The sequence below is a fragment of the Xenopus tropicalis genome, chromosome 3, assembly GCF_000004195.4.
Source record: "Xenopus tropicalis strain Nigerian chromosome 3, UCB_Xtro_10.0, whole genome shotgun sequence".
NCBI lineage: Eukaryota > Metazoa > Chordata > Amphibia > Anura > Pipidae > Xenopus > Xenopus tropicalis.
This window is the reverse complement of record NC_030679.2, coordinates 21,022,655-21,050,631: the sequence shown is the minus strand read 5'-3', so window position 1 is coordinate 21,050,631 and position 27,977 is coordinate 21,022,655. Positions and strand designations below refer to the sequence as shown.

The following is a 27,977-nucleotide window of genomic DNA, read 5'->3' as shown; positions in this document are numbered from 1 at the left end:
CTATTGGTGTATCAGTTATTCAGTCATAGTTCTAAGAATATCTTGGACAGCAAATACACATTCAAACCAAATGTCATCCAAACTGACTTTCTAGCTGGGCTTTGGGTGTATCTTGGAGATAAAATGCCCATTGTTTCCAATTCTCACCTTAAATGGTCTTCAGACTGAGTCCCCCCATCACCAGCCAGGGAGTTAAGCCCCACAGTTTGGGGGCCACTGCTACACACTGCTACATGCTTTAATAAAACAGCATCATCTTGGAATTAAACATAGAAGTACCTGTGCCTTTGGTCATGAAAGTGTAGAAGTAGCTAGATCAAAGGCTGACTGACTGGTATAGGTAACTGCTAGGGGCAAATTGGTGCATTGTTCTAACTTTATCGAGCTTTCTAAGAATGCTGCAGAGTTTTAATATGGAACTGAAGGGGGCCCTGATATATTGTTCAAGAGTCAGGCCCAGAGAACAGAAAAGGGTATTGCTTTGAAACCCATAAAAATGTTCAATTTAAGGAGTAGTAAAGGTAAAGGGCGTTAGGCAGAGGCAAAAATCAGTGGGGGCAGCAAGTTGTAAGGCACCTCTCAGCGGTTCTAGTCACCTCCAACCCTGGGCTGGGGTTAAAAAAGGCACCAGCTGAGAGTACTGTTTTCTGTTTCTATCACCATCTTCCAGCCTTCCTGTATGAGCAAGCGCATTTCTGAGATTTCTGTACTGTGCATGTGCCCTCCTGGATTCGGAGAAGAAAATGGCATCATTGCTCAGCAAACAGCGCCCCAGGCGGGTGCCTTTTTTAACCCCAGCCTAGTCTAGAATCACTGAGAGTTGCCTTACAGCTTGTTGCCCCCACTGATTTTTACCTCTACTTCACCTTTAATGTATATTAGAAAGTTGCTTAGAATTATATTTTGGGGTGGAGTGCTTTTTTAATATGATGTATGTAAAGCCTTGCTGTGCAGGGCTGGACTGAGATCCAAAATAGGCCCTGGCATTTCAAGTACACAGAGGCCCAAACAGCCCCCCTACCCGCCCAATAAATAGTGACTGTCTGTGGCATCTTATAGTAGCTCCCTTTGGCATTTGCCAGAATCCACTTGTTGTTACGTCTCCCCATTAAAGTGGCAGTTCACCTTTCAGTTTACTTTTAATATCTTATAGAATGGCCCATTCTTAGCAACTTTGCAATTGGTCCTGTTTATAGTTTTTGAATTACATGTCTTCTTGTTCCACCACTTTTCAGTTTTCAGAAGGGGGTCACTGACCCTGGCAGCAAAAAAAAGCTATTGTTCTGTTAGGCCACCATTTTATTGTCATTGTTACCTTTCTTCTCTTTCTACTCAGTCTCCCTCCTATTAATTTCCAGTCTCTCATTCAAACCACTGCCTGGTTGCAAGGGTAATCTGAGCCCTAGCAACCAGATAGCTGCTGAAATTCCAAAATGGAAAGCTGCTAAAAAAAAAGCTAAATAAATAAAAAACACAAAAAAATAACAACTGAAGACCAAAGCAAACAGATTGGCTCACAGTCTATCTCATAGCAAATGTTAATCTAAAGGCAAACTACTTATTAATAACAAAAGCAATAAATGTATGAATACTATAGTGGTCAAGTGTCTCTTTAGGAGTCAGCAGGAGAACCAACAAAATGAAGCCACCCTTTATTTATTGCACAGAAACAAATTTATTTAGGATTGTGCCATTTATTGAAATTAAACATCAAGGATAAAATATACAGCCAGAAAATGCATCATTAGTATTTGCTTACCACAATCTAACCAGTGTAACAGCCACAGGATAGAAAAACAAAGTAATAAACCTGAACAAATACTTCTGCAACACGTTACACCGGTTAACGGTTTTAAGTCACTTACAAAAACGAAGGTTTCATCTTTTTTTTTTTTAGTTATTTTAGACTGCTTTTTATTTTTTTTCATACTTTTTAGTGTAAAGCAGAGTGGCTGTTGTGCTTTTGCCCCTCTACTGCTGTAAAGTCAATGATTTCAAAGACTGTTTCTCTGGCACGTACTGAGCTCGTCACTAGTTCCAAGGAAATAGAGTGTCATATGTACTTCTGGCCCCATGTACAGTAACAATCACAGTCTAGTGGTTCTTTCCATTCCATAGAAACAATACTGATGAATAATGGAGAAGGAAAAACATAGTCACTGTGGAGTGCTCAGGGGCCCCTAATGCCACCCTAAGGCAGCCTCAGTAATTCTAACCCCCCTGAGGGGAGTTGCATTGCTAGTGCAGAGTGTGCAATAGAGCATTGCATTAGTTTGGGGTACTACTGTAGGAGTGCAACGTTGCCATCTTCTTCTTCATTGTGGAGTAGAGTTATAACCTGAACGCAGGCCAGTGTTTGGCTCTACTGAGCATGTGCACAAGCCCTGGGACCATACAGAGGATCCACAAAGAGGAAGAAGATGGCGCGTGGTGCGCCTACAATAGTACTTGGGGCCCATGCAGTTTTCAGCTAACAGGAATGCCCGGGGTGTCAGGTAAGTGATTATAATCACAGAAAGCCTAACAAATTGGTACCCCCAGTTATTATACCTTTCCTTCTGGGATACTTGATCATTAAACGAACAATATAATGTTGAAAAATGTAAGCTGTTTTCGAAATTCCTAAAGCAACTTTTTCCGCTTGTATAACAGAGGATCTGAGCCCTACTTATAACTCTCCCATTTGCACCCCTAAATGTAATTAGAGATGCAAGAGAATGCCTCAATAAATCTCTTATTTGCAGCACTACATTAGTCATATTGCTCTTATCTAACATTTTAATGAACAGTGTTGTTGCCAATATTACACTTTAATAATGGGCATAGTACTGTTAGGAATTCCAAGCTAGAAAAGAAAAAGAATATTGCATGGAGGAAAATTGCATTAGGGAATCCTCATGCATCAATAGGGCCACTGGCCCAGGAGAGCTGAGAGAGAAGAACTGAGCAACATAGTTTGAGTCCAATATTATGGGATACCGATCCCAGCTTTAACACATAATAATGTGTTGGAGAATACAGTTGGGATAAGCAGAGCTGCTATGGAAGGTTTATGCTATTAAAAACTAACAAGATCACCGATCCTGTTGAAAACTTCGAATCAACACTCTTTAATTTCCACCTCTGTCGTCCGCCCATTGTAGAACTGAGGCCATACATAGGCTGACTTGGGCCTATCAGGCAGTGTGTACAGCTTACTGGCCCATGATCTGTGCCCTTGGGAGGGCCAAGATTCCATTTATTAATGTGGTTTTGCCTTTTTATCTACTAAATTACAAAGCCATTTATTAGTAACATTTGGTGGACGATCAAATAAAATTATCACTGACATATTTTCAGGTCAGGTGCTGGTGATGGATTCCAGATGGTGAACAGGGAATAATAGGAAAACTATCAATGCAAGTACAGATGCCAGAAACTTTCATAAATCAGCAGCTTATTGGCCCATATAGCATGCCCTTTGGCAGACCTTCCCAACTAATATCTGTGCTATATATCAGTTGGGTAGGATTGAGAATCCCCTCTGACAAGTGCGTTGTCTCATTAGGTTTCCATTATGATCCAGTTGTTGGTTTGGGTGGGGGAAAATTTGGATTATCTTGATTTGTCCAACATAGTGGCAGCCAAATCAGGTTATGATCAAATTGTTTAGTGACAACAATTGAATCCTACAATGTATGCCCAGATTTAAGCCCAAGGGTAGTAGAGATATGGTGACCTGTTTCACGGTTGCTGAGAGTTCCCTGGGGTTTAGCTCAAAGACATATCATAAAGCCTTTATTAATGTCTTAATGTCTCAAAGCACCATCGGAACAGTCTTGAAATGCATTGCTCTGCAGCAGGCGAGAGGTTATTTGCTGAAGCAGAGGTATAACACCATGTATTTTATTTGTTTATCAGTACAATATTCGGAAGACTATAAACAAGACATTCTGCAAACAACCCTGTCCCAAAATGTATCCCCAAACAAGTGAATGCAAAACTGTCTAGCTTCAGAGACATTTGGCACAGCTCCATTCATGGGCAACAGAAAACATCATGCAAGAATTGCTCTGAGTCTTTAGGACATAGAAAAAGCCTTGTCATCGAAGCCAATTGCATTATGAGGTTAACCATACACAGGACTCGAAAGGTCAGAAAATGTATTTGCCCGCAATACAATGTTTCCCACATCAACTGGAAAGAACAGACTTATAATTTTTTTCTCCACACAAAATAAAAGAACCTGTCAGTTTCATGCCTATGAAAACAAAGATGAAGTTGAGAATTTCTCCCAGACTCCATCCATTGGTGTGGTTTTGCCTTCCTATCTAGTAGATCAGTAATGAATGGTGGGCAATTAAATGAATTATCATTGCCATTTCCTAGTCAGAGGGTGGTCATGGAGTCCAGCTGGTTATTAGGGAATAATTGAAAAAGATCAACAAAAGTATAGATTTTCTATTCTGGATTCCAGAAGCTTCACTGACATAGATCAGTCCCGAAAAAATATCTCATGTGGCCGTTTCAGTGCTCCATTTTCCATTTGAAAAACCTTTTCACATATATCTTCATGCTTGATATCAACATGTTTCATTATTAAAGAGTGAAGCTTGAAGATGCTCTTTGAGATGATCCAAGGATGACTTTTCAAGTCCAACTAAAAGCCTGCAGATTCTTTGCCTTCCCAAACAACATAAGCCCAACTGCAAATGCAAATTCCTCTTTACAATCTCAACACTAATATGTAGGCAGGGCATTTAAAACAACTACTAAAAATAAGAAAACAAACAAGCACAAAATAATTTTAAAATTATGCCCTAACGATTCATATCATCATGAACTAGAATTTTTGCAAATGTCCTATTTTAAATATAAAAGCTGATTGGCTCAACCCAAGGCTGATAGTTGAAATATTCCATATCAGGGTTGTCCAACTAAAGGACCTACAAGAGATGTTTATGGCCCAACTAGAGCCCCTACAAGAAGAGATGTTTATGGCCCAACTAGAGGTCCTCCAGGAGATGTTTATGGCCCAACTAGAGGCCCTACAAGAGATGTGTATGGCCCAACTAGAGGCCGTACAAGAGAATGTTTATGGCCCAACTAGAGGCCCTACAAGAGATGTTTATGGCCCAACTATAGGTCCTTCAAGAGATGTTTATGGCCCAACTAGAGGCCGTACAAGAGAATGTTTATGGCCCAACTAGAGGTCCTCCAGGAGATGTTTATGGCCCAACTAGAAGTCATTCAGGAGATGTTCATGGCTCAAGATCTCCATAAACCTCTTGACATCATTCTTTTAAAACGATCTAGCACCCAAATGAGAAATAGAAGCTAAATGGCCCACAGCAGGGCACATTATGCCCTGATATGCTAGACAAGGCAATTAAGCATTTCCTAAACCCAAGGTTGATATTTATACATTGGGCTGTCAATGAATAAGATAAAAAAAGGAATAAATACAGTGACTACAGGAATCTACAAAACTCCTTTTTTAAGAAAATCCAGAGCCTCACACAGTCCTTTCAGTTTTCTGGCAAACAAAAACTATTAAGCAGGCAGTAGCAAATAGACAATTAAAATCAATGAATCATCAGTATTCCAGTCTTTCCCCCACCAGACCTTGAATTTGTGCAAATGTCCTATTTTAAACATAGAAGCTGATGTTATTGGCTCAACCACAGGCTGATAGTTGAAATATTCTAGAGCAGGTTTGTCCAACTAGAGGTCCTCCAAGAGGTGTTTATGGACCAAGATCGCCATAAACCTCTGGAAATCATTCTTTTAAAATGATCTGGCCCCCAGATTGGAAATAGAAGCTAACTGACCCACATCAGAGCAAATTATGGCCTAGATATACTAGACTGGACCACTAAGCATTTCTTAAACCCTAGACTGATATTTATACTCTCAGTGAATAAGATAAAAAGGGAATAAATACAGTGACTGCAGGAATCTACAAAACCCCTGTTTCAGAAAATCTAGAACCTCATACAGTCCTTTCAGTTTTCTGGCAAACAAACAACTATTAAACAGGCAGTTAATAAACAATTGAAATCAACGAATCGCCAGTATCCCGTCTTTCTGCCCCAAGGGCGCGCCGAGTAATACGCTGCTCGGACACCTTCCCACTTCATGAAAAATTCATTTTTAGCATTCTACTCTTAAGTTATTGTAAGAATCTCCTTCTAGAAACTTCTATAAAAAGCATGCATATAATAGATTTGCAATAGAAATACAGTTTTTTTTAATAACACACTAATGTATTTCCACAAAATATATATATATATGTGTGTATGTGTGTTTATTTATATATTTATTATTACTCTAACTTGCATGTTCTCTCTGCACTAATTTTTTTGTGTGATAATAACCCATTGGTTGCTTTATAATAACGTTAGCAGTTTATTTATGGCACTTTAGCTTATAAAAACAAATTTACATTCTAACAGGTGAAGATACAATACCTGCTAAATATCTGACTTGATCTATTTTAAAACCTGCGGTTCATTTTATTTCTTGGCCGCGCTTCTGAGTGTTTTTGGCAACCTCAGTTAATGCCGAATGAAGTGAAACAAGTAACAGAGAGTTCATTTTGTTAGATCAGACTTCCCATCTAAGAACAATAAGAATACATTACTTGAGGCCTAACTTGTGCTTTTGGTTATGTTGTTGCTTGAATACACAGTCAGGGTGTTTATGGAGTGGCTTTGCCTTGGCCGCCCGTTACAGAACTGATTACCACTTCAGGCCTTTTCAGTATTTGAAACAGATAATACTGACTTGTCAGTCGGCTCTGTAAAAGTCTTTCAATACTCTGTATAAACACCCCCAGATCTACTCAATTATTACTCATAGAAGACAAATTTGAAGGTCTGTGGGGTATAATTGCTCATTAGCAGCTATAAGAATCCCCATATTTTGTTAGATAGATTTTAAAGAAGACCTATCCCCCTCTCTCCCTGTTCTCTTAAGAGTGGTATGACATAGCTTATACACAGTAGGCTTGCATACACTCACACACATATCCTCATATCAGTGGTATAACATCACTTGTACACAACAGGCATGCATACACTCATACATATGTCTTCTAGTCAGTGGAGGTAACCTGTTCACAATGGGCATGCATACACTCACACACACATCTACATACTCTCTCATTATTATGAACATGTCAGACGCCTGGTCCCTCGTCAGTAAAAGTCACAAAGAAAATAATGGCTGAACCAGTGCAATAAGAGGGGAGCAGAGAAAGAGAGGGGGGGCGTGCAGAAGATCGCGGTGGGCTTCCTCTTCTGGCTGCGTTCATGAAAGCCCTTGTTCTTTGCCGCAATTTCAGCTGCAAGAAAAATGAACAAATCATCAGATCATCTCTGTTTAACTCCTATATCATTTGAAACAGTGACAGTCTTGCTTTATTTTCTTGCTCTTGGTCTGCCATTGGAAGACAATAAAATAGAGGGTTGCATTTGGAAATGCAACAAAGATGCACATGGGTATATGGAATAGTAATACATGCATTTTATGCATCTATCATGTTTTTAAGTGCATAAAGAAATGCCTGTGTGCAAGAGCCCTTATATATCCATAGCATAGTGATTAAATCAATAAACATCATCAGTTGAGTTCAGCAAACACTAAGGGCTGTGGCAGATGGGGAGACTAGTCGCCCGCGACAAATCTCTCTTGTCGCGGGCAACTAGTCTCCTCGAAACACCATCCCACCAGCGAGTATGTAAATCCACGATTTCCCCAAAATCGCGGAAGTTTCCCTTTACATACTCACCGGTGGGATGGTATTTCGGGGAGACTAGTGACAAGGGAGATTTGTCGTGGGCAACTAGTCTCCCCATCTGCTGCAGCCCTAAAGTTTATCTGGTAATGCAAATGCAAAGCACAAAATAGGGTGCTAGTCTATGCGCATTTCAACACTATTACCAAAGATATTTGCATCTATAAATGCTCCTTAGAGCTTATGTATAGCCCCAATTTACCAGTTCAGGCTGCTCTGATGAATTGTGGGTAAGGAGCAAAGTAAAAGGCAGTGGAGTAACCACCATACAGGTAGGGTTGTCACATGGCTGGTACTTTGCCAGCCTAGCGATAAAATAGCAGCCAAGGCCATTGGAATTCCAAATTTACTAGCAATGTACTCGCTGGAAAATTTGTAAAAACAAGTAAAACAGCCCCTAGCCTACTTACCAAATCACCACAAAATTCCATGCTCAATGGCTTGGCTCCACCTCCTTGATGTCATAACTCCACCCCTGTGACATCACTGGTTGTCCCAGTTACATCATGATCCTCCCCCTCATGGTCCACCCCCTGCCCATTATTGTTTCAATAAGAAGGTGGCAACCCTACATACAGCAGACCCTGCAACCACAGTGGGGCCCTTGCCTTCTCACCACCAAAGCAGCTGGGTGCCAAATGCTAATGCTATCAGGCGTGAGCGTATTTTCAAGGGGGCTTGGGTCACGATTGTTACATAACTATTGAAGGGTACACAGACACAAAGAAGCCCTAGAATCAACACCTGCCTTGTGGTTCTATTACTTCCAGGGTAGTGTGTTGCTCCCACACACACAGCTATTGCAAGGTATGGGAAGTGCGCTATTTACCAACTGAAAAACCTGGGCTCAGTTTTACGAAAGCGGAAGGTAAATTGTAATGGTATTGGTTAAGCACTCACAAGCCGTGACCATCAGATTTAATTTGTTTTAAAACATTGCTCTTGCGTTCATAAATGAGCCTTTGTGTCTCTATAAAAAATCTATTTGTTCAAAAGGAGAAAAAGCTGGAAATAGGCTGACACCATCCCTTGTTTTTTTTTAATTTTTTTTTTTTTCAATTCTAATTCAAGGCTGCCGATGGCTATTTAAATGTGTTCGCAATTGCTTGATTTCTGAAATTATATGAATTTGGTTTGGCTCAAGAAAAGCTGCTAGAACTCCACGTTCCTTTTTGTTTCCATGGCAGTGAACAGGCTGCGATTACAGACAATCTCCGTGCCCTGCAGTAGGTTATAGAAGAACAACAGAGAGCATTATTTTTAGTTGCTTTTGTTAGGCAGCTTTTTGTTGGAGCGGCCATAAAGGATGGAATCATAAAAAAATAATACACCAGAGCCACGAAGAAACTTTAATATATATCCTCATAGAGCCGAGTGAAGTCATTAGTTATGAGTCCTTGTTAGAGGCCCATTTATCAACATTCTCATTTTAGTGGTTTTTTAAAACCATAATTAAACTCACTTTCTCTAAAACCATGAATACCAAGTGATTTTTCAATTTGTCCCACATATGAAAACGTCAAACACAGAAAACCTCCCAAACCACGAAGCAAAGGAAGATTAGCCAATCGAAAAAGGACAGCTGGCAATGACCTCGCATTTTTTTTCCCATGAAAAGAGAAACTGCGACCTTTAGTAAATGGGCCCCTCAATGATATCACATGTGTGTCACATTACTCTCTGGGACCAATTTTCATTTATTCATGATTTGAGAAAAAACATGGCGGAAAAACACAATAATTTAGCATTATTCTCATTAAGGTTTTGGTCAGCTTCTTTAGAGAACTCGGCAACACAGTGAGGTAGAGATACCTCAAGTCTACTACTAAAAAATCATTTAAACATTAAATAAACCCAGTAGGATTGCTCTGCCCCCAATAAGGGGTAATTATATCTTAGTTGGGATCAATTACAGGTACTGTTTTATTATTACAGAGAAAAGGGAATCATTTAACCATTAAATAAACCCAATAGGGCTGTTCTGCCCCCAATAAGGGGTAATTATATCTTAGTTGGGATCAAGTACAAGGTACTGTTTTATTATTACAGAGAAAAGGGAATCATTTAACCATTAAATAAACCCAATAGGGCTGTTCTGCCCCCAATAAGGGGTAATTATATCTTAGTTGGGATCAAGTACAGGTACTGTTTTATTATTACAGAGAAAAGGGAATCATTTAACCATTAAATATACCCAATAGGGCTGTTCTGCCCCCAATAAGGGGTAATTATATCTTAGTTGGGATCAAGTACAGGTACTGTTTTATTATTACAGAGAAAAGGGAATCATTTAACCATTAAATATACCCAATAGGGCTGTTCTGCCCCCAATAAGGGGTAATTATATCTTAGTTGGGATCAAGTACAGGTACTGTTTTATTATTACAGAGAAAAGGGAATCATTTAACCATTAAATAAACCCAATAGGGCTGTTCTGCCCCCAATAAGGGGTAATTATATCTTAGTTGGGATCAAGTACAGGTACTGTTTTATTATTACAGAGAAAAGGGAATCATTTAACCATTAAATAAACCCAATAGGGCTGTTCTGCCCCCAATAAGGGGTAATTATATCTTAGTTGGGATCAAGTACAGGTACTGTTTTATTATTACAGAGAAAAGGGAATCATTTAACCATTAAATAAACCCAATGGGGCTGTTCTGCCCCCAATAAGGGGTAATTATATCTTAGTTGGGATCAATTACAAGGTACTGTTTTATTATTACAGAGAAAAGGGAATCATTTAACCATTAAATAAACCCAATAGGGCTGTTCTGCCCCCAATAAGGGGTAATTATATCTTAGTTGGGATCAAGTACAGGTACTGTTTTATTATTACAGAGAAAAGGGAATCATTTAACCATTAAATATACCCAATAGGGCTGTTCTGCCCCCAATAAGGGGTAATTATATCTTAGTTGGGATCAAGTACAGGTACTGTTTTATTATTACAGAGAAAAGGGAATCATTTAACCATTAAATATACCCAATAGGGCTGTTCTGCCCCCAATAAGGGGTAATTATATCTTAGTTGGGATCAAGTACAGGTACTGTTTTATTATTACAGAGAAAAGGGAATCATTTAACCATTAAATAAACCCAATAGGGCTGTTCTGCCCCCAATAAGGGGTAATTATATCTTAGTTGGGATCAAGTACAGGTACTGTTTTATTATTACAGAGAAAAGGGAATCATTTAACCATTAAATAAACCCAATGGGGCTGTTCTGCCCCCAATAAGGGGTAATTATATCTTAGTTGGGATCAATTACAAGGTACTGTTTTATTATTACAGAGAAAAGGGAATCATTTAACCATTAAATAAACCCAATAGGGCTGTTCTGCCCCCAATAAGGGGTAATTATATCTTAGTTAGGATCAAGTACAGGTACTGTTTTATTATTACAGAGAAAAGGGAATCATTTAACCATTAAATAAACCCAATAGGGCTGTTCTACCCCCAATAAGGGGTAATTATATCTTAGTTGGGATCAGGTACACGGTACTGTTTTATTATTACATGGAAAAATTAAATCATTTTTTAAAATTTTAATTTTTTGATTCAAATGGAAACTATGAGAGATGGCCTTCCCGTGATTCAGAACTTTCTGGATAAAGGGTTTCCAGATAATGAATCCAAAACTTGTATTTAGCTTTTTGTTCAGCAGCTCTCCAGTTTGGAATGTCAGCAGCTATCTGGTTGCTGGGTTAGTGACCCCCCCCCCCCCCATTTGAAAGGTGGAAGGAGTCAGAAAAAGAAGTGAAATGGCCCCTTGAATGAGAGATCTCCCTGAAAAGGCCCTTTGCCCAAGCAAAGCAATGTACATATTTTACACTGGAGTGCACTGCAGTTTTTCCATTTTTTAAACCAAAAGGACCCCGTCTGTGTTTAACCTCTGACATTTACCCAGGAAAAGTGTATGTTTTTTAAAAAAAATAGTTTATTCAACCATACTATTAGACTTGTGATCCCCAAACAGTGGCTCAAGAGCAACATGTGTCCCGCAAACCCCTTGGATGTTGCTCCCAGTGGCCTCAAAGCAGCAACTTATTTTTTAATTTCTGGCTTAGAGGCAAGTTTTGGCATAAAAACCACGTGTTCTGCCAAACAGAGCCTGCTGTAAGCTGCCAGTCCTGATGGGTCTACCAAATAGCCAATCACAACCCTTATTCGGTACCCCCTATGAAACTTTTTTATGCTTTGGTTGCTCCTCAACTTTTTTTTATATTTAATGTGGCTTATGGGTAAAAAAGGTTGGGAGCATTGAAAAGGTTGGATCTTATAGCTTTGATGATTGATATTTGCCCAAGCCCTGATCAGACATCAGTTGTGGAGGCCAACATGTCTATCCCATGCATGGGCCAATAAGCAGCCAGTGCATTCCTGTGTACCATATAGACCTCTCCATTACTCCACTATGCTATGTCAAATGTGAAGCTTTTGCCCAGAAATTATTTTCAGAAAGTAGAAAATGTAGAGTTTTTTAAACAAACAAGTGGTTGCAGTTGTTGCAAAGACATCAATCTTTCACATTATGTGAGATATAAGTTAGGGCAGAACCAAAGATAGTGGTTAGGTACTGCACTGGCACAGGGACCTTCCTATTCTGATACACAGATATGGAGCACATAGAGTGGAGTCTTTCAGCTACCCACAGTAGTTCACAGACTGGAGAAACCCAAGTATACCAATTATGGCCAGCTGTCATACGACCAAACACAATAGAATAGAATAGAGAAGACAGGTGGAATCAAATAAGACTCTTACTGTGGGAGAACAGATGGAGCTCCCGACCGGTGAAAATGAACATTTTGCCATTTTCCATCACGACGGTGCCAGATACATGTCTCCTCTGACTGGGCAGTGCGAGGGACACCACTAGTGTCCAGGTACTGGGTAATTCGGATATAGGCAATACAGGCAGATTCATCCCCCATCAGATGAATGTGTGGGTTCAAGATGGTGGTATGTAGAGGTTTATTGCTCCGCGACCACACTGAAAGAGAGCAAGGAGCTTTGTTTTCATTGAAACATTACAGAGACTATAAAGTACAATAAGGAGGTGGAATGTAACTCACAATTCTCAAAGTAGAAACGATGAAAGTCCAGCCCTTCTACTAGATTTCCCAGAGCTTCCGGCTCAAACGCAGTCATTCCAGGGTCACACATTTTCCTGGGATTTAAGACGAAGATAAGCACATAAATTATATCAATAAAATTCTCAGCATATTTGCTATCAAGGCAAAAAAAAACATGGCAGAGCAAAATATATGGGGAAATGAGACAGGGACATTTATAATTCTCTGTAAAAGGTTAGTTCACCTTTACATTAACTTTTAGTATGTTATAGCATGTCCCATTCCTAGCAACTTTGCAGCTGGTATTCATTATTTTTTTTAATATAGTTTTCAAATGATTTGCCTTCCACTTCTACATCTCTCCAGCTTTCAACTAGGGGTCACTTACCTATCAATTATATTATTATTGTTACTTTTTAATAATTATGTTTCTCTACAGTCCCTCTCCTGTTCCTATTCCAGTCTCTCATTTAAACTGCTGGCTGGTTGCTAAGGTGAACAAGACCAGCAACCAGATATCTGCTGAAATTTGAAATTGCAGAGTTGATCAACAAAAAGCTAATAAACAAATAACCAAAAAATTATACATCTTATGCAAAGTTACTTTAGAGGTGAGCAATCCCTTTAACATACCATAAACAATATTTTATAACAAGTTCTTTTTTTTAGGTTGCCAGGAGAGGGGGCAGGAATCAAGGGACTGGCAAGGTAGTGAAGGACTCAAGAAGGGAACCAATTTTCACCCCGGGTGGATATTTTCCTAAAGCTGCAGGTACTATTACTTACGTGTAACATTCAAAATCTCCATTGCTAATGGCTTCTATCAGCTGCTCTGTCACTTTGATAATTTCCTGCTTTCTCACTGCAATGTGGAGAAAAGGGAATAGAAAGGAAAACATATATATTGCTGTTAGTTTTAAAGCCAGTTTGGGATTTGTCCTTGTATTTCATACATAAGGAGCAATAATAGTGTGCAGCCTCAACACCATTGCAAACTGGTGGGACCACTGTAAAATCATCTCACATCAAACGGCATGCTGGTAAATGATATGTCATAGAGTCCTGGCATCAAACTTGCATACTGGTACATAACTGGTTATTTATATATAATAAAATTAGTTTTATGTGACATCTCTGTTGTGCAGTTAACATTTTATGGGACCACCCTTTATGCTTCTTTTCCCATCTGTGTGTGGTTTTTGTGCAGAATTCACAATTCAGTCAAGTCCACTCTCGTACAAAGAGACATTCTTGGGTGGGCCAAACAGAGCCCTACTACATTTATTTGCCTAATACAAGGAAAACCACAGTGTGGATTTTCTATTAGGGCAGTGATCCAACATACAGTCAGAGCCTTAATCCTAATGAAATGCTCTGGGCAGGGAGAAAAGGTATTTCTTCCAAAGAGGGTAACATTAGTATTAATGCCAGGGGTGCCCAAGTACTTTTCTGATATTTTTATAGTTAGGAAATATATTTTTGGATTGGCATATTCTAAATTAGACCTGTTTATGAGCACAATTGTTTCCCACTATTGTCTGCAGACAACACACTGTGCTTTCCATACAGATTTAAGCATCTTTCAATCAAATATCTGTTCTTAGGTCTGTTGTTTAGTTCCAATGCAATGTTATAATCATTATTTATACCTTTTAACCAGCACCCGCCCTTTAAGTTGTCATGCTTCAATATGTAATAAAAGGCCTTAAAGGAAAACTATACCCCCAAAATGAGTACTTCACCAATAGTGTTAAGTATTCTATGAAAAAATCTTGCTAAACTGGAATATATATATCAGTAAATATTGCCCTTTTACATCTTTTCCCTTGAGCCGCCATTTAGTGATGGGCTGTGGGCTCCCTCAGAGATCAGCTGACAGGAAATAATGCAGCTCTAACTGTAACAGGAAGTAGTATAGTAAAAGAAACAGCTCTGTCCATTAATTGGCTAATGTGACCTAATGTGTATGTGTGCCTTGGTTTGTTTGTGTGCACTGTGATTAGTATGACCCCAGGGGGCGGCCCTTAGTAATTAAAATGGCAATTTTCTATTTAGGATTACCCAATGGCACATAGTGCTGAAAAAGTGTATTTTTTATGAAAATGGTTTATTTACATGAAGCAGGGTTTTACATACGAGCTTGTTTTATGCAATATATTTGTATAGAGACCTATGTTATTTGGGGGTAAATTTTTCCTTTACGTTTGCCCAGGAGCAGTAACCCATAGCAACCAATCAGCAGGCAGCATTTACTGCTCACCTTTCTAAAAGCAACCATCTTATTGATTTCTATGATTTACTGTTTCTGGGAAAACATAAGGCATTTTATATAGTCATTTCTGTTAATTTTATACAAAGGGGTGTCTAATATTTCAAAATGATTATTCATGGTCCTCTGCCAATCAGGAGTGTTGTTTTTGTTTCAAAGACGAGTAGTAGTAGAAGTAGCTGAAGATAAATGCATTCCTTGGGGTTAGCCTAATGATTCTCCCAATATCAGTATTTCTCTCCCTATGTGAATTAAGTTGAGCATTTTCAATCACATGATTGTAGATAAACAAATATTTTGAATGACAATCGTTAACCTCTTATTGGCCACCACTGTGACTTCTGATGTGAAAGCACACGTCAGGCCAAAGGTGAGGGATATCTAGGAGTTAGTGCCCATAACATGCCATTCACAGGTAAAACTGAGTAGAAAGATGCACAGCACTCTCACCCCATGCACACAACCTGTTTGTGAAGGCTTTTTGGGTGCGATGGGATTTTCTAACCCTGGCGTAATGTTCTCATTTTGAGCAGCAAGTGAGAAGTCTATGAAATCAACAATTTCTCTTAATATATTATTTGTTAATATTTGCAGACAACTAGTAAATAAAAATCATTTGTGTTGTTTTCTTTTCTCACATTATCCTAATTGCATCTGAATGGTCCCAACAGCAACATTTGTTAAGGGTTGTCCCATCCTTGGTACTTTTATGAGATGATTTGTGTGCATATATATATAATAAAACTGTGCCTTAATCAGGACTCCTAGTGCCTCCTTTATGCTCCTGGGTCCCTCATTTGATTGGCCTGCTTTACCTCCATTACACCCATGCTCTTTAGCACACAGACTTATAGAAGTGTCAGATTTTGAATTTCAGGAACAAAATGGCAACATGACCTAGCTCAAGTCATTGAGGAAGCGGTTTTCAGATCTGAAATCCTGTTATAATTCCAGGAATACACCAAATTTCACCTTAGCCTCAAGTGTTGACTTCCAAAAATAACTAAAACAACAAATTATTACTCACCCCACATCAACCCTTAACTGACATTCAGGCTCTAAATCCGCCAATATGGAAGCCAACCTCACATTTTGGAAATGTATGCATTAGGTCAGGCCTGGCCTGGGATTCAAAATAGTCCCTGGCATTTTAAATACGTAGAGGCCCAAACCACCCCCACTAAATAGTGACTGTCTATGGTATCTTATAGCAGCCCCTCTGGCATTTGCCAGAATCAACAGATCACCATTCCTGCCTGCATTAGGGGCTCGTATTAACAAAAGAGCCACAATTCCCTGCTTCAGATTTCAGTTCCCGGCTACTGAGTTTTTGCTTGCCCTACCATAACATATATTTAGTACTTTCTAATTTACCTTTAGTATCTTCATCCTCAATTGTAGTGTTGGTGCTCTCTGATGATTCCTGGGCAAAAACCAAAAGTAGGAATATTTCTGTTACTCCAACAAAGTCATCAACCATATTTCCTTTGTGCCAGTCACTTGTTCTGGAACAACAGTATCTATACATATTTGCACAAGGATTTCTCTCCAATGCATCATTCTGTCCATTCCTGGCTGCCATTTGCCAAGGGAAAAAAATATGTTAGGAACATTTGATGGCGAGAACCGTGGTAATCATCCCACCTTTGCTATTACCATTTCACCAGCAGGATATAGGTTTTGGATGGTAAAACAATTGGTGCTAATATAGAATTCGGTGTACAGTGAATATGAAAAGTAGTCTCTTTGTGTGTATATATATATGTGTGTGTGTGTGCATACCATAAGGGAACTTAGACAGGATTTCCAATGCTTTTATATATATTAGCCTAGTACCAGCAACACCTACTGACTGCTCACAGAGCTGTGGATACAAACACAGCTGCTCATTCCTCTGTGGGTCCATGGTGAGGCTGGCACAGTTCTGGACATGAAGTAGTGGGCACAACGGTACCACTGGGTTTCTTTTGTTAGTGCCTATTATAGCCTCTGCCCTACTAAGGCACAAGTGCTGTTGAGAGGACATCAACTGAATACTGTTTAGACTGGCACAGATTGACAAGACCTACAAAAGCCTGCAGTTCTTATGGTAGCTTGGTACCAGCGTACTTAATGTATAAACCATCTTTCCTTAATAACTTTGGCCCCTAAAGACTCTTTGGCCATAATAATGGTCATCCCAAGGACAATGGTGTCCTTTTAGATATAATATTTGGGTTTTTATAAGGTCTCATAAAGTTAGAGTGTCATTCAAGGGCCTGTGAAGAGTAAAGTTTCAGAGAATTATGTCCTTATTGCACCTTACACCTTTGCCTTTCCCATACAATTGTACCTTATAGTATAAAAGTAGACAGCACATTTAAAACATGGGAGGGGAATTTAGTGTTTTTAAGCTTTTTCTGGGTTTTTTTAAGCTGTTTTGCATAATTATATGCTTTATGAATCAGACGTCAGCTTATTTCCATATAGCTACATGAGCTAAGTTATGTCCTAGTCCAGTAACCCATAGCAACCAATTAGCAGTTCGTTTTAGTGCAGTTTATTATGAAAGCAAGCACCAAATTGGTTTCTATGGGTTACCTAACCAGATAAACCCGCCCCTTTGTCTTTAAATAAACCCCAAGTGTGATCACACTTCTCTTTGTATATAGCAATCATCCTAATGGGATGATTTGATTTACAAATGGTTGCTCCCATTAAGGGGTGATCATTTCCCAGAATGGCTTGAATCAAATATAAATAGCCTGCTGGACACCATATAAAATGATGTGGTCCATGACTGGCAACTGTTTCCTTGCCAAAAGCTATGGCATAACATGGGGGCCCTGTAACCCCTGTGTATCCCTGTGCTTCTGTGCCAGACTGAACAGGCTCTATTCCTCTCTGGGACGCAGAGGAACCAGCACTGAAAAAGACAAAACAAAGACTCACCATCAACTGGACACTGGAACTTGACTTTCTTTTCTGGAAAAACAAGGAGAACAGATAGGAGGAAGAGTGAGACACGCAGCCAGCAGCACAGTGACCATAGGGAGAAGCACAGGGGACAGCACACTGACCACAAGCAGTAGCACAGACAGTCAGGCAGCCTGCAGCAGCCACAGCAGCACAGACAGCTGTAAACATAGAGAACAACACAAACACAGACAGGCAGTTAGAGTGAGGACAGAGACAGTAGCACAGAGCTAAAGGCAACAAGAACAGAAATGGATGCAGGGATAGAGCGGGCACATGTAGCTAGAAGCAAAGGGATATGTGCTCATAGACTTCCTCAGGCAGCCATATTCCCATTGCAGCCAATTGGTCAACTCACATTCACTGACCAAGGGTAAAGTCACAGCCAGTAATGCTGCGACTGCAATTGCAAAATAGGGCCAAGTACATGTACATGTGGTTTATGTGAATCTGCATGGCTTTCCTATTCAGACTTAATGGATGAAATTGTGACTATTTAGAGTTGTTGTTGCTATAAATACATAAACAAATGTCCTCCGAAAACTTTTCTCAGTCAAAACCTTGCAGTGTGAGTAAAATCTCAGCAGTGAATGACTCCTCCAAGATCTAGGGACCTCTAGTGGTTACATCTGGAATCTATTAAATCATCAAAATTATCTTTTTTTTGCCATCACCCTAAATGATTCCAATTAAGCACAAACACAGAAATGTGTGAATAATGTTAAACACTCCTGCCACATCTGTGGAATTTTATAACAATGAAAATATATTTTTTTATAAAAAAGGTTTTGAGCTAACTTTCATTAAACTGAGGCATTACTAATACTGTGCCCAAAAGGACTGACATTCCAGCACATATATCGTGTGCAAACAGCTTGGGCCAACTTATTATGTGGCTGCGATCACACTGGAATTCTGGGATAATTGCTGCATGACAATTTGAACCCAAACTTTGCACATTGCACTGTGTTGCTGATGAGGCTTCCAGTATCTGTTGAGCATTTAAGTAGTGCATCAGGCTGTGAGACTGACAGTTAAATGCTTTTTATTGTCAGATGGAGAGTGTAAAAAAAAAGTGAACTTTTTTTCTTGGTTTGGGGCATTGGGGTTTTGGGGTTTTTAAAACCACTTTAGGAATAATCTACATTTAAAAAGATCATGACACAAACAAAAACACTGTCACACTTTTAAAAGTAGAGTGATCACTCCAGAATGGCACCATTATAGTGTTCTACCGTAGTACATACCTAGGGAATGTATGGCACATATCCTGAATAGAAAGCACAGGGTAGCTGAGAGGCACAGACACGATTAAAGGCAACAGCACTTTGAGCTACTTTGGGTGCTGGAAGCTCTGTGTTTTTTTTTTTATTTGCCCAAAAATTTGGCACCAAAGTGGTGACACATCATTGCATAGACACACACATTAGCCCCCATGTGCCATTGCCCTACAGGTAGAAGAAGAGGGGCACAGTGAGACACAGAGATTGAGAATGCAGTCTAACATTCCATCTAATGCTCAAAATAGGGAGGGATACAAATGCACTTATGGCAAACAACACAGATGAACTATTATATAACAGAAAGAGAATGACACACACACATATACAGAATAAAAAGTGAGCCAAAGGAACATAGATGTCATTTATTGAAAGAAGCACCAGTACATAAGACTGGCAGTCCTCCAGTTGCTGGGAACATCTACCCCCCATGCTGGGTGATGTTGTTGACAAGACAAGGTACGGTGCATTTTGCACAAGTTCTAATAACAAAGTGGCTGTCTGATATGAAAGAGCATGTTGGCAAACCCATAGACATGTTAGAAGAGGAGATACAGTTTCTATAATACGATATGCTGGAGGAAGCAACTTCTTGATTTGTAGGGGTAAATGTAGTAGAAATTAAAAAAGGAAAAGAAAGAAAGCAAGATAGGCAAAGGATTTGCTTCACAGCTTGTGACAAAAACGCATTTATAATGTAATGTATAATAAAAAGGCAAACCGCCTTTTTAAAGATACTTTGACTTTATGCTTTTAATTTTGAGAGATCTTTTTCACTCCTGGTGCCTTGTGCTGCTCATTGAGACTGTTCCCTATTACATATGCATACAAGGTTAAAGGAGAACTAAAGCTTAACATACTGTAGATGTAGCTAGAAATACTGTTTTCCACGGCTGTCAAACTGGAGGCCTATGGACTGGATGTGGCCCTCCAATGGATTTTATGGCCTCCAATCTGCTCAAGGGCATTAAAGACATTATTGTATGAAATCATATTAATATAATCCAGGCCACAGACATGATATATGAGAGATAATCAGCCCACTACATGTTATACGTTGGCCAGCATTGCTAAGAACTGTATGCTGTATTCATCAAGGAGAACAAGGTCCCTGTGCCCCAGTTTAGAGACAGAACATTGCGGCAATTCATCTACGTGCAGGACATAGTGCGTAGCAGACTGCACGCTTTTATGCATTTTGAATAATGCCCTGGCTTTTTTTTACCACACAAGGTGGATACAGGCCTTTAGGAGTGAAGAACTATCCCTCTGATAATATCCCCAGTAACTATCTGACCATCGGTACCAGCTTACAATATGCAGTCTATATATTAAGATTGCCACCTATTTTGTCCGGTTCCAAACTGCCTGCCCAGATTTCGGACATGACTCTGCCCTGACTGATGTTCAGTTTCGGCCACTGCACCATAACCCTACGCCTCCTACTATATTCTTTTTATGCTTTAGTTGTCCCTAACCAGCCACAAGCAGCACCCCTGCAGACAGCTTTGCAATTGGTTGAGCCTGCAAGCATGCTTAATGGGAAATAGTCAGCGTCTAGAGGGAAACACTAAGGGGCTGATTTACTTACCCACGAACGGGTCGAATGGAGTCCGATTGCGTTTTTTTCGTAATGATCGGTACTTTGCGATTTTTTCGTATGTTTTGCGATTTTTTCGGATTCTTTACGAATTTTTCGGATCCAATACGATTTTTGCGTAAAAACGCGAGTTTTCCTATCCATTACGAAAGTTGCGTAAAAAGTTGCGCATTTTGCGTAGCGTTAAAACTTACGCGAAAAGTTGCGCATTTTTCGTAGCGTTAAGTTTTAACGCTACGAAAAATCGCAAAACATACGAAAAAGTCGCAAAATGTTCGTTTTCAAGTCGGAACTTTTCCAATTCGGGTCGGATTCGTGGGTTAGTAAATCAGCCCCTAGAAATAGGATTTTTAAATTCTTTTAGCACAAAAAGAAAGGAGTTAATAATAGAATAGATTACATATTATACCGATAACACTGTTAGAAAATGTCATATACTGTATATTTATTTACAGAAGGCACATTATAGGAAACCTGAGAACAAAGGCAGATGTTCTGAATAGGAAACAGAACACAAGTGGAGCTGTTATGCACCAGAATGGGGATCTAGCCAATTGGCACTCAGCTAATCCAGTAAATAGCACCAATAGTAAGTGTCTGCAATGGCAAATAGAAATACCAGCTAATTGGCTGTACAGGCACAGGGAGGAATGAAACAAAGTGTGTATGGGGGGGCGGGCAGGATATAATACAGCTCTGAAAGAGATTTTTACCAGGCTGCAATGGTGTCGTTTGATGAACCCAATATCCCCCATGAAATGTGTGACACTGAGTCTGTGTGCCTTTGCTGAGTTAGTGGAAAATGCAGCCTGATTTGCTCTTTCATTTTAAGCCTTAAAGAAAAAGCTTTCATCTGAACTACATTTCACACAGGCATACAATATAGTTATTGTTGCTGATATATAGTTAAAAATTATTTAAATAAAAGTGCTTTTTTTTGTTGTTGCCAAGCTTTTTGCTGGTTCACTGGGAAGAGACTTAAGTTGGGGCTCCAGACTAATGGGCTTATTTATCAGTTATTGGTTCTTTCTAAATTGAATAAACTTGCATATGGAATGCGCACTTATTTATTAATGTTTATTAATGATCATTTATTAATTTGGTAAACTCAAATACCTAAAATTTTTGAGTTTATAAATGTGAATAAAACTCCAAAAACTCAATTATCTCAAACTGAAAATATGACTTGACTTTGCCCAGGACAACTCCCATTGACTTCTATAGAAACTCGCAAGCTTTTAGATGGGGAATTTTTACATTCGAGATTTCGGGGTTTTCTGTACTTAATAAATACCAGACATTTCAGTTTTTGAACCATAATTTGAATTCAAGTTTTTTTAGCATTAAAAATTCCCCCCTTAGTATTCAGCTTATTGTGTGTGAATGACAGGTTATCTAACTCAAATCTGGCCAGACATTGGGTAGGTTTAAAAACCTGAAGACTGCATTAGGCTTTGGATACAGCCTTCTCCCTATAAAGGCAATGACACACGGAGCTACTTGCAGCCAGCTACATATCGTGGCTACATAATGCCACAAAATACCCTGCCATACACAATACTGAGAATTGTCTCTGCTGAAACACACAGAGAGAAAATGATCAGTATTGTCTATTTTGTAGCTGCAACAAGAAGCTCCATGTATCATTGCCCTAAGATCTACCAATTGGCCTGGGGGTCAAAAAAGGGGTTCTCTTTCCAAGTACTGCTAGTTTAATTCATTGTGTCAAGGCTTCATTATTTTCTATCATTGTACAACAGTAACACAACTGGTAACCAAAATGTTGACATTCTACTAAGAAAGAAGTAATTACAGCACAGGGGAAATTTGATCCAACCTTGGAAACAGTGAGAACATGCTGTAAAGAATCTGAGCCAGTAACATCTTCACAGAAGCTGGGGTATATAAACAGGGTCAGACTGGGGGATGAAGGGTCCACCGGGGCCCGCGCCCATAGCCTCCCCCCCCCGAGCCACAAGGGTCGGGTCTGGGATGCCAGGGCCCACCAGGATTTTTCCCGGTGTCCCGGCTGCCCAGTCCGACCCTGTATATAAATCAGAAGCAGATTAAAGAGGTGGCTTCCCTTTAAGTTGAACTTTAGTATGTTATAGAATGGACAGTACTTAGTAACATTTTGATTAGTCTTCATTTTTTATTTTTGTTAAGTGTTTTTGAATTATGTGTTTTCCAGAATAGAAAAGGGGGTCTGACCCCAGCAGCCAAACAACTATTGCTCTGTGAGGCTACAATTGTATTGTTATTGTTACTTTGCATTCCTTATCTTTCTACTCAGACCCAATCCTATTCATATTTTAGTTTCTCATTTGAAATTTCAAACTGAAGAGTTGCTGCATGCTGGCTAATGCGCGTAGCTTGTCGGGAAAAATAGGGGAGCTGCAGGCTATTGCATGTATTGAAAATTATGACTTAATTGGTATCACTGAGACCTGGTGGGATGAAAAATGCGACTGGGCAGTGAATTTAAATGGGTATACGCTTTTTAGGAGGGACAGAGGGATTAAAAAGGGTGGAGGGGTTTGTCTTTATGTAAAGTCAGATTTAAAGCCATGTAATAAAGACATTACCAATGAAAACGTTGAATCTCTTTGGGTAGAAATTTCAGTAGGGCTGAAGGTCACAAAGAAAATGATCATTGGTGTATGCTATAAACCACCCCGTATAGATGAGGGGGATGAGGCCCAGCTACTTTTGCAAATGGAGGAGGCTTCAAAATTGGGTCAAGTTGTTATTATGGGGGACTTTAATTATCCGGACATTGACTGGAGTAATGGGGTGGCTAAGTCAGAAAAAGCTAGTAGGTTTGTAAATATGCTAAATGACAACTTTTTATTTCAGGTGGTTCAAGAACCTACTCGGAATGAGTCTATTTTGGACCTGGTAATATCTAATAATACTGAACTTATCTCTAACATTTGTGTGGGTGAGCATTTGGGGAACAGTGATCACAACATGGTCTCCTTTGAGATAATGCTACAGAGACAGCTCTATAAGGGAGTAACTAAAACGCTCAATTTTAGACGTGCAGACTTTGCCAGTTTAAGGGCATCTCTGCAATGTGTCAACTGGGAAAGGCTTTTCATGGGGTTAGACACAGAAGGAAAATGGAACATCTTTAAAACATTGCTTTGCAGGTATACACAACAGTATATTCCCCTTGTAAGCAAGGAGAGGCATCGCAAAGCAAAACCCTTATGGCTGAATAAAAGAGTTAAGGTCGAGGTTGGTAATAAAAAACGTGCTTTTAAAGCATTCAAGTTAGCTGGGACAGCGGAAACTTTCATCAGGTACAAGGAAGCAAATAAAGCATGCAAAAAAGCTATCAGGCAAGCTAAAATAGAGATGGAAAGGGATATTGCAGCTAGGAGTAAAAAGAATCCAAAATTATTTTTTAATTATGTGAATAGTAAAAAAATGAAGCAAGAAGGGGTGGGAACTTTATTATCACGGGGAGGTACGTTGGTTGATGAGAACGGAGAAAAAGATGAAATTTTGAACTCTTATTTTTCATCTGTCTATACATCTGAGGAGCCAGATAATGAAGGCTTCCCTTTTAATATACCCAGTGCTAGTAATTTAGCTACTGGCGCATGGGTCACTCAGGAGGAAATTCAAAAGAGACTTGAACATGTAAAGGTAAACAAAGGTCCAGGACCGGATGGGATTCATCCCAGGGTATTAAATGAGCTGAGCGCTGTGATTGCCAAGCCTCTTCACATAATTTTTCAGGATTCATTGAGGTTTGGCATGGTGCCGAGAGACTGGCGGATTGCTAATGTGGTGCCGTTATTTAAAAAGGGATCTCGTTCTCAGCCTGAAAACTATAGGCCTGTTAGTCTGACATCAGTAGTAGGAAAGCTTCTGGAAGGGGTAATAAGGGATAGGATAGTTGAATACATTGCAGTTCACAATACTATTAGTTTGTGCCAGCATGGTTTTATGCGTAACAGATCTTGCCAGACTAATTTAGTTGCCTTTTATGAGGAGGTGAGCAGGAACCTTGATGCTGGAATGGCAGTTGATGTCATCTACTTAGATTTTGCTAAAGCGTTTGATACAGTACCGCACAGAAGGTTAATGATCAAATTGAGGAATATTGGCCTAGAACATAATATTTGTAATTGGATAGAAAACTGGCTGAAGGATAGAGTACAAAGAGTGGTGGTAAATGGAACATTTTCTAATTGGGCCAGTGTGGTTAGTGGAGTACCGCAGGGGTCAGTCCTTGGTCCTTTGCTTTTTAACTTGTTTATTAATGACCTGGAGGTGGGCATAGAGAGTACTGTTTCTATTTTTGCTGATGACACTAAATTGTGCAAAACTATAAGTTCCATGCAGGATGCTGCCGCTTTGCAGAGCGATTTGACAAAATTGGAAAACTGGGCAGCAAACTGGAAAATGAGGTTCAATGTTGACAAGTGCAAAGTTATGCACTTTGGTAGGAATAATATAAACGCAAACTATCTACTGAATGGTAGTGTGTTGGGGGCATCCTTAATGGAGAAGGATCTAGGGGTTTTTGTAGATCACAAGTTGTCTAATTCCAGGCAGTGTCATTCTGTGGCTACTACAGCAAATAAAGTGCTGTCTTGTATAAAAAAGGGCATTGACTCAAGGGATGAGAACATATTTTTGCCGCTTTATAGGTCCCTGGTAAGGCCTCACCTTGAGTATGCAGTGCAGTTTTGGGCTCCAGTCCTTAAGAAGGATATTAATGAGCTGGAGAGAGTGCAGAGACGTGCAACTAAACTGGTAAAGGGGATGGAAGATTTAAGCTATGAGGTTAGACTGTCGAGGTTGGGGTTGTTTTCTCTGGAAAAGAGGCGCTTGCGAGGGGACATGATTACTCTGTACAAGTACATTAGAGGGGATTATAGGCAGTTGGGGGATGTTCTTTTTTCCCATAAAAACAATCAGCGCACCAGAGGTCACCCCTATAGATTAGAGGAACAGAGCTTCCATTTGAAGCAGCGTAGGTGGTTTTTCACGGTGAGGGCAGTGAGGCTGTGGAATGCCCTTCCTAGTGATGTGGTAATGGCAGACTCTGTTAATGCCTTTAAGAGGGGCCTGGATGAGTTTTTGAACAAGCAGAATATCCAAGGCTATTGTGATACTAATATCTACAGTTAGTATTACTGGTTGTATATATATAGTTTATGTATGTGAGTGTATAGATTGGTTAGTATAGGTTGTGTGCTGGGTTTACTCGGATGGGTTGAACTTGATGGACAACGGTCTTTTTTCAACCCTATGTAACTATGTAACTATGTAACTATGAATATAATGCTAAATAATTGAACATAAAAACACAAATAAAGAAATGAAGACCAGGCTAATTTACAGTCTTACCAGACCCTTAATTTTAACTTCTCTAACTGTTTTAGCTTCAATTGTAACTTCCAGAATTTGTATTACTAGTGGGTCATGGCACCTTGTTCCAATATGTCTGGAGAAAACAAGTGTGTTTCCTATTATACATAATGCATTTTATATCTGTGGATGAAATTGAGTCTATTTTAGGTAGACACGGGCTTATAAGGATAATGGAATGCTGAACATATGTTTAGCCAGCTCCAGTAAAGGAAATTCCATTCGTTGCTAATCCACAAGTGTTGGTCGCTGCTCTTGCCGCCCAACATGAGACGTCCGCTGTGTGACGTGGAACTTTGGCCTCAAATACACCAGTCTGCACTCATAGGTTCTATAAAAAGTGACTCCATATTCTTCGGGGACTGTTAGAAATTCCCTTGGCCTCCAGTCCCATTGGAATTTGGCAGATATCCCAGGAAACAGAAAGAACTTAATGCAAAATGTCACGACTCTTGGGAATGGTCTGTGTGAGTCACTGGGAGAAGCTCCTGTTCTTTGTGCAGAGGATAAATACCCACTCCCAAATACTATTCCATTTTCTTAAATGCACTTTCCATCTAAAAGTACAGTTTAAATACACTCATACACTAATCGGCCGGGTGAAATAGGGAAATATATTTAGTGTTACTCAGACTGACTCTGTGCTTTGAATCCAGAAGTTTTAATCATAGCCTAAACTTTCTCTCCCCATGGTGCACTGATAATGGAAACATTTGCTCATTTCTAACCTTTCTATTTATAATTGTATGGGGACATACCTGTATTCTCAGTAATTTTCATCTGACAGAGAAGTGTAGCCTGTATTAGTATTAAAGGAAATGAGATTTTGGCCAGAAATCATGCATTTGAGTGGTGGCGAGCAGTTTGCATGAATATAAAAAACACACTTGACAGGACTGTAGTGGTTGTCTGCCACTGAATATGTCCTATGTGCTATGAGCCTTAAAAGGGTATCTAGCCAGTTAGGCCGTACTCGGTTCTAAAGGGGCAGGTGAGGGAAGGTATTTAGGTGTCCTCCCTTCCCACCCCGTCATTTGCACGCTCAAGTTAGGGAGTGGAAGAAAGCGCACCCGCATTGGGGCAGGCGTTAGGGACAAGGCTGGGCTATCTCTCCAAACGGTACTTTCTGCACGGAGCTCCGGATTTTTTTCAGTCCCATGCTCCATGCACCATGCACCCTGGGAGGGGGTTCAAATGATTCCCATAGTTTTCTCTTGGTTGTTAAATAACCAGATAAAGCCAAAGGGTACTGATTAGGTCAATATTAACTTAAAGAAATGACAATAAAGCAATGAGTTCTGTCTTCATAGATTCAGCTTTCATAGCCACTGCATTTTGGTATAGGCTTCTCTGCACTTCACACCATATAATGAAAAGAGACACAAGAATATTGAGGTTGGATCTTTAAGAGGCATTTGGGGTTAGGGGGCGGCAGAGGATGCAGGCCACAGTGGAGCCATGTTTTTACCACCTGCACCACTAATGAGGCATTCTGTACACTCAGCTGGATCTTTTATCTGGAGCAAAGAGCAGAGTGCAGGCTGAACTGGGCAGAACTACAGCACTCTTGGGCTCCTTGTATAGAAGAATAATTCATTAGCTTAAAGACTTCTATCTTGTAAACAAGCCC

At 39.7% G+C, this 27,977-nt stretch overlaps 1 protein-coding gene across 7 annotated transcripts in view; it reads right to left on the bottom strand.

The window, feature by feature from the left end:
* Positions 1-1,655: 1,655 nt before the first annotated feature.
* camk2a (calcium/calmodulin dependent protein kinase (CaM kinase) II alpha) overlaps positions 1,656-27,977 on the bottom strand; it is a 106,570-nt gene continuing 80,248 nt past the window's right edge. The window contains exons 14-20 of one of the 7 annotated variants that reach the window (XM_012958394.2): positions 18,056-18,088; positions 16,499-16,547; positions 15,589-15,669; positions 13,642-13,717; positions 12,856-12,950; positions 12,545-12,773; positions 1,656-7,324 (exon numbers count right to left, since the gene is read on the bottom strand). In XM_012958394.2, coding sequence (XP_012813848.1) covers positions 7,321-7,324; positions 12,545-12,773; positions 12,856-12,950; positions 13,642-13,717; positions 15,589-15,669; positions 16,499-16,547; positions 18,056-18,088 — 567 coding nt within the window. In that variant the 3' untranslated portion in view covers positions 1,656-7,320. 7 annotated transcript variants of the gene reach the window in all.